The sequence below is a fragment of the Pseudorca crassidens genome, chromosome 21, assembly GCF_039906515.1.
Source record: "Pseudorca crassidens isolate mPseCra1 chromosome 21, mPseCra1.hap1, whole genome shotgun sequence".
Lineage (NCBI taxonomy): Eukaryota > Metazoa > Chordata > Mammalia > Artiodactyla > Delphinidae > Pseudorca > Pseudorca crassidens.
The window spans coordinates 5127263-5141449 of NC_090316.1; the positions used below are offsets into that span (position 1 = coordinate 5127263).

A 14187-nucleotide genomic window follows, 5' to 3' on the forward strand; every position below is an offset into this window, starting at 1 on the left:
TAGCAAGAAACAGCTTTGGAGTGGTCTTTTACCACATGTATCAGACACTGGAACGAAGACATGAAGCAGAAGCAGGAAGCCGTGGCCGTGAGCGTGGCCAGTGAGGTCAGCCTGAGTGGTTCTACAAGCAGTTCTAAGCCTCGGACCCGAGGCCACAGCGGGGCCTGGAGCAGGGCTGCCAGGTGCCTCAGTGCAGCCCTGCACGGGGCCGTATGCTTTCTGGTGTAATCGGGCGTTTGAGGGTGGAGCGGCCTGACCGCTGAGTGTCTGCTGCCACCAGTGGCCCCTCCGCTGTACTAAGGCTGGGTGATCTTGGTTTTTTGCTTTTTATATTTATATATGTTAATTCTGACTCCCCAGTTAGAGTATTAACTACCTGTTCTCCCTCTTACCATTACCAAGATGTCTAATAATACCTTACCTGAGTAACTGTAAGTTGGTCTGTATGTACAGAGTGGCTAACGGTGTAACTAACAGAGCCTGTATCATTAGAGATTTGTTTAAGAGCAAAGGTTTAAATAGTTCACTCCTTTCAAACTTCGAAAAACAGTTTAACAATTTACAAAAGTGTGTGCCCATTATAAATTTTCAAAGTTAACAGTACAAAAGTATATGTAGTGAGAAGGGAGAGCCCCCTCCAATTTCTCAACTCTCCACAGGAGGAACCACTGATTCTTTCCAGAACTTTTTCTGTCTATTCACACATATGGTAGGAGTGTATGTGTGGGGTTGTTTTCTCTTCTAAACATAAATTGGGTCATGGTACACACACCATGGTCCAGATGGCCTTTTTTTATTTAACTAGATCGCGGGCCCCTTTCCTTATGAGTACGTTTAGACCGACCTCATTTTTACGCTCTGCACCACACTGACAACGTTTCCATGGAATGATGCGTGTATCAGTCGTCTTGCAAATTCTTCCCATTACAAATAATGCTGTAGTGAGTGTTCCTGTGCCTATATCTTTGTGCCTGTGCAAGGGTGCCCCTGTGAGCGTGTGTGAGTCACGCCTGTGCGGCCGGGAGAGCTGGGCTCTGGGGCCCACAGGGCTAGGAAGCCTGATGCTTCTCCACCCTCCGTACTTTCACTGGCTGATGGAATGGCCACTTCGTGTGCTGGACTGCATAGTAATGAAAAGTTTTTCTATGTTGTAATTCCATAAGTTGACACTTCAAAGAGGAGTTGAGTTTCAAAGTCAGTGTCCTTTTAAAAAACTTTGCTATCTAAGTTTTAATTTTATTTTATTTTTAACAGTAGAAAGGGTTGATTTATGCATATGGAGGCTTTCACAGAAAAGACATGAACACGCAAAGAAGCAGTTAGACTTTGGGACTTATATATACCATTTTGACAAAGGGTGATCAGTTATGGAAAGTGACTAGGAAATACAGGAGGAAACAGAATAGAACGGTTATTTTAGCAAGGTCTGTTTGTGCAGACTTATCTTGGTATTGGTGCCTTGTTTCCAGTGGTGAGGGTCACTTTGCTCTTCCTGGAACAAGGAAGGCACGTTTCTCACAAGAAATTTATGCCCTGCTTTCAGGCACTTACGAAGGGGGCAGCAGACTCTTCCTGTGTCTGCTGTTTCTCAATTTAATCTGACGTTAAAAAAGGTTCGTGTGTGTGATCTGAGCGTCATGTCCATTTAAAGCCGGGCTGCTGACTATTGAGAAACCAAAGAGGCAGCTGCCCGCCTTGCTGTGCCTGCTGCAGCCCTGGGCTTGGCGCTGCCCGGGGGCGGGGGCGGGGGCACTAGGAGGGAAGACGGACCCTTTGTTACCCCTGTTTGTCCACTCAGGAATTTAGATATTGAGATAATACTGTAAATGGGTTTATTCCCAACTTAATATGCCGTTTGTGCCAAGTTGGTCGATTTTTAATAATTAGGTTACTTACTGATTTAACCACATATTTGCAAAGCTGTGTGTCTTAAACACACAGCTTTGTACGCCCTGAAAGCCTAGCACATCTTTTTTGGTTGAGAGTTTTATTAAACACGGAATCCAGATGGTTCGTTTCAGGTTTGGGGAACGGCAGGTATGTGGACGTGATGCCCAACGTTTGAGAAGTGTCCCCTTTATCCCCAGTGCTGGGCCTGGTCCTTCCCATGTGGGCGATTGTGCTCATCTCCTTCGGGGTCGCGCTGCTGTTCGCCCTCTTCGTGTGGCTCTGTGTGTGTCCATGGATGCGGAGAAAGATAGCAGGTAAGGGCTTTGCCGTTCTTCTGATCTGCAAGAGTGCTCTGACTGCTGAGCCCTCGCTGCCGTCCATGGTGATCCTGACTGACAGAGGGACGCACACCGAGATCAGGCCAGTCCTTGGCTTGTGGCTCCTGACGGCTTTCTGGCTCAAACTTTTCCTTGGTAACTTGGGACCCAGGTGACAGTGAGGTCCTAGTTGCCATGGCTAATGGAAGGTAACTGCCTGCTGAGAAACATGAGATTATACAGATCAACACCACAGTCAGGTAGCACTTCCCTCCCTCAAGAATGGCTAAAGGTAGAAAGACTAGATTACAGGTGCGATAACTGGAATTCTCATATATTTATGGTGAAATAAAAACTGGTACAGCCATGGGGGAAGTTAGTTGAGCAGCTTCCTGTAAGCTTAGGCAAACATTTACCATGTGGCCCATTAATTCCACTCTTAGGTATTTATCCAAGAGAAAGAAAAAGACTTGTACACAAATTGGTCAGTCATACTAGGCAAAAAATGGAAACAACCGGCATGCTCATTAACAAGCGAATGGATAACCAAATTATGATCTATTCATACAATAGAAGACGAATTAGCAGTAAAGAGGAGAAGTACCGGGAGAAGCCAGACACAAAGGAGTACATACTGCGTGATTCCAGGGAACGGTAATCCACAGCGGGAGAAACCACTGGTTGCTGGAGACCGACTGCAAAGGGGCACAAGGGACAAGAGGGAACTTTAGGGACAGGAGGGGACTTTGCAGGGACAGGAGGGGACTTTGCAGGGACAGGAGGGGAACTCTGTAGGGACAGGAGGGAGCTTTGCAGGGACAGGAGGGAGCTTTGTAGGAACAGGAGGGAACTTTCCAGGGACAGGAGGGAACTCTAGGCACAGGAGGGGACTTTGCGGGGACAGGAGGGAGCTTTGTAGGAACAGGAGGGAACTTTCCAGGGACAGGAGGGAACTCTAGGGACAGGAGGGGACTTTGCGGGGACAGGAGGGAGCTTTGTAGGAACAGGAGGGAACTTTCCAGGGACAGGAGGGAACTCTAGGGACAGGAGGGGACTTTGCGGGGACAGGAGGGAGCTTTGCAGGGACAGGAGGGAGCTTTGTAGGGATAGGAGGGAACTTTCCAGGGACAGGAGGGGACTTTGCAGGGACAGGAGGGAGCTCTAGGAACAGGATGGAGCTTTGCAGGGACAGGAGGGAACTTTAGGGACAGGAGGCACTTTGCAGGACTCTGTTAATTGGGGAGTAGTTACAGGCTCTAGTCATTTGTCACGGGTCATCTACCTGAACATTTAAAATGTATAAATTTCACTGTATGGAAATTATACCTCAATGAAAGCAATTTAAAAAAAAAAAGAAGACTGTGGCTTAGAAAATTGCAGGAGGTATTTTCCTGTCAGTGGCAACATGATTGAATTCCAAGTCTGGAGGCCACACAGAGCCTTTTACAGGGCTCTCAAAAGAAAAGAAGTATTTAATTTTGGCCTCAGAGTGTACCTTACAATCGCACGTTCATACGGATATATCTGAATTTGAGAAACCCATATTTCAAAGAACAAAACAAATGAGGAGACATACCATGCTCATGAACGCAAAGACTCAATACCGGAAAACGTCAGTTTGTCTCAAATCAATCTATACATTTAACACAATTTAAATAAAAATCCCAGCAGGATATTTTGTAGATTTAGACAAGTCACTTTAAAAATTTATATGGAAAGGGAAAGGAACTGGAATAGCCAAAGCAATTTTGGAAAAGAGTAAATTTGAAAGACCTGTACTGCTTGGCTTTAAGAGCTACTATAAAGCTACAGGAAAGTGTGGAATTGGTGAAGAGACATCTAGATTAACAGAACAGAGTAGAGTCCAGAAACAGAGCCACAAATATATGTGGGCAAATGATTTTTGACAAAATACAAAGTCGGTTCAATGGAGGAAGAATAGTCCTTACAATAAATGGTATTGGAACAGTTGGATATTGAATGCGAAAAAGAGAACCTTGACCTAAGCCTTACACCTTGTAAAAATTAACTCAAGATGCATCATAGATAAAAATGTAAAACAGAAAACTATAAAACTTTTAGGACAAAAAAGGGAAAACTTTGGAGACCATTGGTAAAGCAAAGAGTTTTTAGATATGATACCAAAAACAGTTCATAAAAGAAGTTGGTAAATCGCACTTCAAGGTTAGAAACTATTGCTCTGTGAGAAACACTATTAAGAGAATTTAAAAAGACAAGTTACAGACTGAGCAGCAGCTGGAATGCTCGTGTACTCCTGGTGGGAATGCAAAATGGTGCAGCCTCTCAGGAAAGCAGTTTGGCTGTTTCTTATAAGGTTAAATATACACTTACCCGTTCCTAGGTATTTACCCTAGAGAAATGCAAATTTAAATCCACACAAAAGCCTGGCTATGAATGTTTATGGCAACTTTATTTGCCATCACCAAAAACTAGAAACAGCACGGATTATCCGCAGAACGAATAAACAAGCACGTATTTATGTAAATAAGTACATCCATGTATTAGAACACTACTTGGCAGTGAAGAAGAGTGAGCTACTGAAACCTGCAACAACTTGGGTGAACCTCAGATGCACTAATCATGCCAGGTCAGAGAAGCCAGCCTCAGAAGCTCGTGTCTTATGGTTCCGTTTATATGACATGTGGAAAAGACAAAACTGTAGGGCCAGAGAGCAGATGAGCGGTTGTCACAGGCTAGGGGTGGGCAGAGGGGCTGACTGCCAGGGAGGCTTCAGGGGCTGAGGGAACCCTTCCCTATCCTGCTTGTGGACTGTCTGTAGGAATCTAGACATTTGTTAGACTCAAGGTTCTACACACACAGACAGAGCCAATTTACTGCATGTAGATTTAAAAACTAAAAATAAAAAACGGCATGAATACATACAACTTGAAACTGAGTAGTGAAGCCAGATTGATAACCAGCTGCTGCTCCGTCTCCTGTGTAGCCGTTCCCGCTCCAGGCTGAGAAGGAGCCCACCTTAAACACCCTGCTTGGCTGACTTAACCCCATGGGCAGTGATAAACTAGACTTAAATGCTCTGATGTCTGAAGGCTTTTTCTAATAGCTGAACCTTAATGTGAAATGGGCCATAAAATCTTCTCTTCCACATTTAGGCTATAATGTTACAGCAGGAAACTGACATCACTACCCATACTGGCTCCCCAGGAGATTTTTTGGTCGATGCCGTGTGTTTTGACATTTCAGTGTATATATCTTTTTCTATTAATTTAAGTACAGACTGAGGTGAAGGGCGTGGACAGAGAGTAACCGACTGCATTTTGCTACCTGCGTGACCTTCGGCAAATGACTTAATCTCTCTGGGCCTCAGTTTGCTGTTTATAAAGGAGAGAAAATAATAACACCTGTTTCATGTGTTAACAGGTTTTTTTGGGAAATCCCTGGCCGTCCAGTGGTCAGGACTCCGCGCTTCCACTGCGGGGGGCACGGGTTCAATCCCTGGTTGGGGAACTGAGATCCCACAAGCCGCGCAGTGAGGCCAAAAAAAAAGCAAAAAACTGTTTTTTAAAAATTGTTATTATAATCTTTACAAATATTATCTTTTCTCATCTAGATTGTAAGCAACTTGAGGTCAGAGATCTGTATGCACACTTTTTTGTTCCTTGCAGTACATAACAAATTTAGTTTTTAAAAATCTATCTTGTATCTGACTATCTAGGTAAGTATAGAAATAGAGGTGATGCTCAGTGTGTTCAGCAGAGGAACCGAGAATGTCTCCATTTCAGTTGGGTAGGTAAGAGCTTAGACATCCGCTCAGGTGAGGAAACAAGGTCATAAATCACCAGCACCACACACCAGATTTGATTAAAAAGAATGCTCTCGGGCTTCCCTGGTGGCGCAATGGTTGAGAGTCTGCCTGCCGATGCAGGGGACACGGGTTCGTGTCCCGGTCCGGGAGGATCCCACATGCCGCGGAGCGGCTGGGCCCGTGAGCCATGGCCACTGAGCCTGCGCGTCCGGAGCCTGTGCTCCACAGCGGGAGAGGCCACAACAGTGAGAGGCCCGCGTACCGCAAAAAAAAGGAACAGAGAGATTCTACTTACTTTTAGAAATCCTTTACTTTCAAAAGAAACCAGGGATTTTTGAAAAGCAGTTTAAAGCTGGAGAGCATTCTTTTTTTTTTTTTGCGGTACACGGGCCTCTCACTGTTGTGGCCTCTCCCGTTGCGGAGCACAGGCTCCGGACGCGCAGGCTCAGCGGCCATGGCTCACGGGCCCAGCCGCTCCGCGGCATGTGGGATCCTCCCGGGCCGGGGCATGAACCCGTGTCCCCTGCATCGGCAGGCGGACTCTCAACCACTGCGCCACCAGGGAAGCCCTCTCTGTTCCTTTTGAGGAAAATGATTTACTTGTTTCCGAAGATTTGGTGGCCTGAAGAAATCTGAGAGCAGTCATTTATTGAACAGAAGAAAACCAAGCAGACTATAACAGTATCTTTGAAGACAAAAAGGATAAACATTTCAGGGATTCTGAGGTTAGTTTAAGAAAATAGAAGGCCAGTCTAGATGGTTGTAGTATTTACAGAATGGTTACCTTGGGAATCAATCTAAGACTGTCTTTTTTGTTGGTCTTGGATGAGATAACTCAGGCCTAAGCCTCCATCTTTCCCTCCATAGCTGAGTTTTCTAGCCTGTGTTTCCCAGATGATTGAACTCTCCACTTTATTTTGTCTAACTTTTTTCTTCATTCCCAAAGTAAGTACATAACAAGTCAAATATTTATTTTTGTATTCATTTGTCAGTAACAAGAATTCTCTGACAGAATTTTCAGTTATGACTCTATTTTCTTCAGGCAAATTACAAAAAGAAAGTGCTTTATCGCGAGTCTCTGATGAAAGCCTCAACAAAATTCAGGAAGCGGAGTCCCCAGTGTTTAAAGAGCTACCGGGTGCCAGGGTTCATGACGACAGCACCGTCCCCCTCACCGGGTCGGCCGCGGAGCCGTCCGGGACCTCAGAAAGCACGACAGGGGGACACCACCCCCGCGTACCATACGGTAAGACCCCGGGGGCTGAGGTGGCGCTGGGCCTGCCGGCCTGCGTGTGGCACTGAGCCTCCAGTGCACACAAGTGTCCCCCGGTTTCTGCTTTGAGAAAACCCAGGCGCTAAAGAGGCCTCAGGGACCAGGCAGTCGCAGAGCAGGCTTACTCGTGTCCTGTGATTTTCCTCCAAGAGCCATTTACCTACAGTCTCCCAGCGGCACCCAGACCCCCCGTACCACCCCTCTGAGTGCCTCACCTGCATCTTCCACGTGCAGTCACCTAACTGCTGGAGATCGGAAGGTCGGTTTATCCAGCTTAATACAAACACCTTCCTCCTGGAAGACACAGAGCGAAAGCTGACATTGGAACGGGAGGGGGTCCCACTAGAGAATCACAGAAACCATCAGGACCATCTTGGGGGGGCGGTCCTTTGTCCCACAGCATCTCTGGACAGTGATGGGCAGGCACCAGCGTCTGCCTGGCCCACCTCCCTGCAGCGGCACTGGTACCGATTTCCAGGCTGCGTTTGGGACTTGGCCAAAGAAGGCAAACAGACTGCCCACTGATCTGACAGATCCGCCTTTGACTGCCCAGACTGGCTTCTCTTTAAAAAATTGAAGTATAGTTGATTTACAGTGTTGTGTTAATTTCTGCTCTACAGCAAAGTGACTCAGTTATACATATATATACATTCTTTTTTTAAAATATTCTTTTCCATTATGGTTTATCACAGGATATTGAATATAGTTCCCTGTGCTATACAGTAGGACCTCGCTGTTTATCCATTCTCTATGTAATAGCTTACATCTGCTAATCCCAACCTCCCACTCCAACCCTCCCCCAGCCCCTCCCCCTTGGCAACCACCAGTCTGTTCTCTATGTCTGTGATTCTGTTTCTGTTTCATAGATGAGTCCATTTGTGTCATATTTTTAAGGAGCACCTACAGCGTGTATCTCACAGGGGTCTGGGTTGGGTCCCTCTTATATGAAGTGTTTTGTAAAATGAGCTCCTTACAGGGAATCCTCCTTTTACTGGTTCCTAGAAAAGCAGAGAATGCTACCGTGATTTCTGGAAGACGCATTTTAAGAGGCCGTAACACCATTTTTTAACTACCATGTTAGTTTTACTTACCCTTTGTTGTATGTTTCCAAGTTTCCCTTTTTATTTGAACCATACTGCAGGGCCTTCATAGTCAAGTTAGAAAATGGAGCACGTGGGAAAAAGCAAAAGCACCCGCCACCCCGCCTTCCCCAGATGACCTCGGCTCTCAGTCTGTCCCCTTGTCCCCCTGCAGGCCGGGCGCTGTCCATGACACACGGCGCCAAGTCGCCCGTGTCTAACGGGACCTTCGGCTTCGACGGCCCAGCGCGCGGCGACGGCCACGTGTATCACACGGTGCACAAGGACTCGGGTCTCTACAAGGACCTGCTGCACCGCATCCGCGACGAGCGGCCGGCGCCGGACGGGGCCCCGCGGCTGCTGCGGCGCAACAACAGCTACACGTGCTACACGGCGGCCATCTGCGGGCTGCCCGGCCTGGCCACGCGCCGCGGCGACGCGCCCGCGCCCGAGGACAGCGAGAAGCTGGTGGCCGACGCCGTGGCCTACTCCCGCCGGCGGCTGCGCTACGACAGCTACTCCAGCTACTGCAACGCCGTGGCAGAGGCCGAGATCGAGGCCGAGGAGGGCGGCGTGGAGGTGCGCCTGGCCACCCCGCTGGCCGAGCCCGAGCCGCCACGCGATGACGCAGCGGACGACGAGAAGGAGGAGAAGGACTCGGCCGAGGTCCACCTGCTTTTCCACTTCCTGCAGGTCCTCACCGCCTGCTTCGGCTCCTTCGCGCACGGCGGCAACGACGTGAGGTCAGTGCCCAGGGCGCGCGGGCGGGGCGGGGGGGAGGCGCACGGCAGACACACGGCCACCCTGGAACCTCGCGGGTCTGCACTGCCCGGGTCCACCGACATGGGCTTTTCCCCCACGAGTGTAGCACCCGCATCTTCACTGCACGGATCTTTAAATGAACTAGGTGTGGGGGAAGGTTTGTGTTGGATCGGAGATCACAACACGCGTTATCAGAAGACGTGGGGTTTGAGCCCTGACTCTGCCCACGCCGTTCCAGCTTCCTGCCCTGCCTGAGTCATTAATCAGTTCCTTTTGGTTTTGAGTCAGAGAGAGCAGTACCCGGATTTCCGCCGAGTTGTTCAAGGGTCACCTGTGAATAAGTAGCTCCTGTAGTGTGCCAGACGGTGACACGCGTTAAAGGGAAGAGAAGAGTAGAAAGGGGTGTGGGACCCCTGGAGGGCTGCCGTGTTGGACGGCTGCTCGGGTCAGGAGGGCTCGCCGAGTGACACCTGCAGGGGCTGAGGGCGCAGCCGTGTGCTCGTCTATAGGAGAACATTCCGGAAGAGGGGACAGCAGATGCGAGGGCCCGAGGCAGGACATGCCTTGGGGGTGGGGGGTGGGGTTCCGGGAAGAGCCACAAGCAAGAGCGTGGAGACGCTCAGGTCGGCGGGTCGTGGAAGCCCCGAATGTGTAGTCTCTACCCCCTTCTCACTGGCTGGGCAGCTCCGGACCAGTCACTGAATTTCCAAAAGCCTCAGTGTCCCAATCTGTGAAGTGGGAGTAAAGCTAGTACCAACCACATGGGATTTCTGTGAAGATTAAGTGAGATGCTTTATATAACAAGCTCAAGACAGTGCTCTCCCATAATCAATATCCCTACATTTTCACTCTTACTATTATTATAGTTATCACACAGGCTAATGTTTCTGTCCAAATCAGGAAAACATGCCGTTGTTGCTTTTGTGTTTTTGCTCAGTTATATGACTCTGTTTTACACTGTCTACCCACGTGCACCAGCGTTTCTGTTCTTTTTAAAAGAAGTCTTTGTGCCAGAGAAGAGGCCTGGACATCTTATGTTCTGCTCAGTGTCGTCTAGGGGTCGCCATGTTATTTAATTGGGGGCACCATGTTCTGTCTCCTCTTAATAATTTTTTTCCTGCCCTCCCCCACCAGCCCACTTCCTCCTCTTTATCCACAAATTCTTTATTGAAAGCCTGGTACTGTCAAAGTGTTATGAATTGGGTCCCTGTCCTTTAGGAGTTTAAATTCCAGTTAAGGAGACAAGAAAGACATACACGTAGAAAAGTAACAGAACACCTCAAAACAGCATTTAAAGGCCAGAGGAAGAGTCTAGGTGGTAGCTGCTATAGGTGACCAGAGTTTAGCGCAACTGTTTGCAGTTTGGGGGCTGCTTTTGAGGCTTTTGAGCAGGGATATGGTCTGATGAAAGCAAGGTTTTAGAAATAATAGTGTGATGTGAAGAGGGGGCTTCTGTTCCTTCAGGAAGAAGTTATCAAGTCTATACCAGGGCTCAGAGCTGAACCACTTGTAACTTACCCTAACCCTCCTCAGAGCAGTCCTGTGCAGTCCTAAGTGGTATCCTTCAAAGACAGGGAATCTGAAGCTCAGAAATGTGACTTTCTTGCCCAGAGTCACACAGCTGGAGAGAAGCGGGCTTGGGAGCTGACTCTTCGTGACTCAGTCTGCAGAGTGGAGGGTGGGCTGAGAGCTACAGAGGCTGTTGAAAGCCCATAGGGAGCCTGGAAGTTGTCACTCTACCCTAACAACAGGAGAAAACCGAATGGACTGAAAAATCAACAACTCTTCTTGGATCCAGAAAGGAGAGGAGGACACAGGACAAACCACTGCCCCCAAGACTGGAGGGACAGACAGTCCTGGAAGAGTGACTCAGGAGTGGAAGCTGCCATGGAACCAGGGAAACCTGGACTGGAATGATGGACCCTGGAGGTTCAGGGGGACAAGTAGAGAGTTAGAGGCTCCAGGGGACCCATGGTAGGGGGACCCCATGATATTGTGAGTTTTACGTCCAAGAGCTGTACCAGGTCCTCACAGTGAATATCAGGGAAGAGATAGGGAAGAGGGAAAGCATTTGACAGAAGAGAGCGACTGTGTGCTTAACCAGGCCCGCTCCCAGGGGAAACCAGGTCACCAGAGCCCAGCCTGCAGGGGGATTACCACAGCCTAACTGACCTGGGGAGGGGAAATACACTCCAGACTTCCCTCACCTTCCGCTTGGGCGAAGGGAAGCACCCACCTCGAGCCATCCTGTCCCACTTAAGGGGGAAGCAGAAACTGAGAAACACTAGTGAAGTTCACAGTCCAGAGGGACAGGCTCACTGAGAGACCGAGACCTCATCAAAGGACTACAGAAGGCTTCTCCATCCCCAGACCTCACACCACATCACTAAAGGCCTATTTACAGCAGTTCCTTCTACCCAGGAGATCATGTCTGGTTATCAAGAAAAATTTACAAGGCATACCAAAAGGCAAAAAACACAATTTGAAGAGACAGAGCAAAATTCAGAACCAGACATGGCTGGGATGTTGGAATTATCAGATGAGGAATTGAAAACAGCTACGATTCATAGGCTGAGGTCTCTGATGGATAAAGTAGGCATCCATTAGGTGAGCAAGGTAAGCAGAGAGAAGGAAATCCTAAGAAAGAACCAAAAAGAATACTGGAGATCAAAACACTGTAACAGGGCTTCCCTGGTGGCTCAGTGGTTGAGAGTCCACCTGCCGATGCAGGGGACACGGGTTCGTGCCCCGGTCCGGGAAGATCCCACATGCCGCAGAGCGGATGGGCCTGTGAGCCATGGCCGCTGAGCCTGCGCGTCCAGGGCCTGTGCTCCGCAACGGGAGAGGCCCGCGTACCGCAAAAACAAAAACAAAAAACAACACACTTCTAAATAACACTTGGATCAAAGAAGGAATATCAAGAGGAATTTTCAAATATTTGAACTAAATGAAAATGAAAGCACATCAAAATTTGTGGGAAGCAGCAAAAACAGTGCTTAGAAGAAAATTGAATTGAATTGCTGCACACGGACTTTCTCTAGTTGTGGCGAGCGGGGGCTACTCCCGTTGCGGTAAACGGGCTTCTCATTACGGTGGCTTCTCTTGTTGCAGAGCATGGGCTCTAGGCATGTGGGCTTCAGTAGTTGCAGCACGCGGGCTTCAGTAGTTGTGGCTCGTGGGCTCTAGAGTGCAGGCTCAGGAGTTGTGGTGTGTGGGCTTAGTTGCTCCGTCGCATGTGGGATCTTCCTGGACCAGGGATCGAACCTGTGTCCCCTGCGTTGGCAGGTGGATCAACAAACTATTAGCAAATTGAATCCAACAATGTATAATGAGAATTATCCAGCATGACCAAGTGAGCTTTCTCTGAGGTATGCAAGACTGGTTCAAATTGCATTGAATTCATATATTAGGAAAGAAGGAAGATATAAAATCAGTAAATAATAAATAATAATATAAATAATAATAAAATCAATCTAAGTTTCCAGCCTAGAAAAATAGGAAAAGAAGAGCAAATTAAATCCAAGGTAAGCAGAAGTAAAGAAATAATAAGAATTAGAGCAGAAATAAATAAAATTGAAGTCAGGAAACTAGTAGAGAAAATCAATGAAACAAAAAGCTGATTCTTTGAAAATATTAATGAAGTTGATAAGCTTCTAGCCAGGCTAACTCAGAGAAAAAGAGAGAACACAAATTACTAATATCAGAAAGGGAAGAGGGACATCACTATAGATCCTATGAACATTAAAAGGATAATACTAAAAAATACTATAAAAGGAATACTATGAATAACCAATTTGATAACCTAGGTGAAATGGACCAATTCCTTGAAAGACAGAACTGCCCAAACTCACACAAGAAGAAATAGACTATCTGATAGGCCTATATCTATTAAGGAAATTGAATCAATAATTAATAACCTTTCAAAACAGAAAGCACCAGGCCCAGATAGGTTCACTGATGAATTCTGCCAAATATCTAAGGAAGAAATTATACTTGTCTACAAATTTCTTTCAGAGGATAGAAGCAAAAGGAATACTTCCTAACTCACTCTGTAAGGCCAGCATTACCCTAGTACCAAAACCAGTGAAAGACATTATAAGAAAACTATAGACCTGTATTTCTTAGGAACTTCGCTGAAGAAAAAACTCAACAAACTATTAGCAAATTGAATCCAACAGTGTATAAAGAGAATTATCCAGCATGACCAATGAGCTTTCTCTGAGGTATGCAAGACTGGTTCAGCATTCGAAAATTAGTTAATGTAATCCATCATGTCAATAGGCTAAAAAGAAAAAGTCACATGATCATATCAATACATGCAGAAGAAAGCATTTAACAAAATCTAATACCTATTCGTGATAAAAACTCTTAGTAAACTAGGAATAGAGGGGAACTCCTCAACTTGATAAAAAAACACAAAAAAACTACAGCTAATATCATACTTAATGGTGAGAAACTCAAAGCTTTTCCACTAAGATCAGGAACAAGGCATAGATGTCCCCTTTCAGCACCGCTTTTCAAAACCGTACTGAAAGTTCTAGCTAATGCACTAGGACAAGAAAGGGAGATAAACGTATACAGATTAGGAAAGAAGAAATAAAACTGTCTTTGTTTGAAGATGACATGACCATTTATGTAGAAAATCTGAAAGAACTGACCAAAAAAAAAAAAAAAAACTCCTGGAACTAATAAGCAATTATAACAAGGACGCAGGATACAGGTTAATATACAAAAATCAATCACTTCCTACATATTAGCAGAGAACAGGTGGAGTTTGAAATTCAAAAACACAATAGTACCATGTACACTGGCACCTTGAAATACTTAGGGATACATCTAACAAAATGTGTACAGGATCTATATGCGGAAAACTGTAAAACTGATGGATGAAATCAAAGAATGGAATAAATGGAGAGATTTTCCATGTTCAAGGATAAGAAGAATCAATATTGCCAAGATGTCCGTTCTTCACATCTTGATCTATAGATTCAATGCAATCCCAATCAAAACCTCAGAAAGTTATTTTGTGGATACTGATAAACTGATTCTAAAGTTTATATGGAGAGGCAAAAAAACCAG

The 14187-nt window shown here is 46.5% G+C and overlaps 1 protein-coding gene across 7 annotated transcripts in view; it reads left to right on the forward strand.

Moving 5' to 3' along the window:
• SLC20A2 (solute carrier family 20 member 2) overlaps positions 1–14187 on the forward strand; it is a 104419-nt gene that overhangs the window by 73087 nt on the left and 17145 nt on the right. For 6 of the 7 annotated variants that reach the window (XM_067721535.1, XM_067721533.1, XM_067721534.1 and 3 more), the window contains 3 exons: positions 2088–2204; positions 7037–7240; positions 8522–9089. In XM_067721535.1, the coding sequence (XP_067577636.1) occupies positions 2088–2204; positions 7037–7240; positions 8522–9089 (889 nt within the window). The remainder of the gene's footprint in view (positions 1–2087; positions 2205–7036; positions 7241–8521; positions 9090–14187) is intronic. The other variant, XM_067721536.1, reaches the window with a different exon arrangement.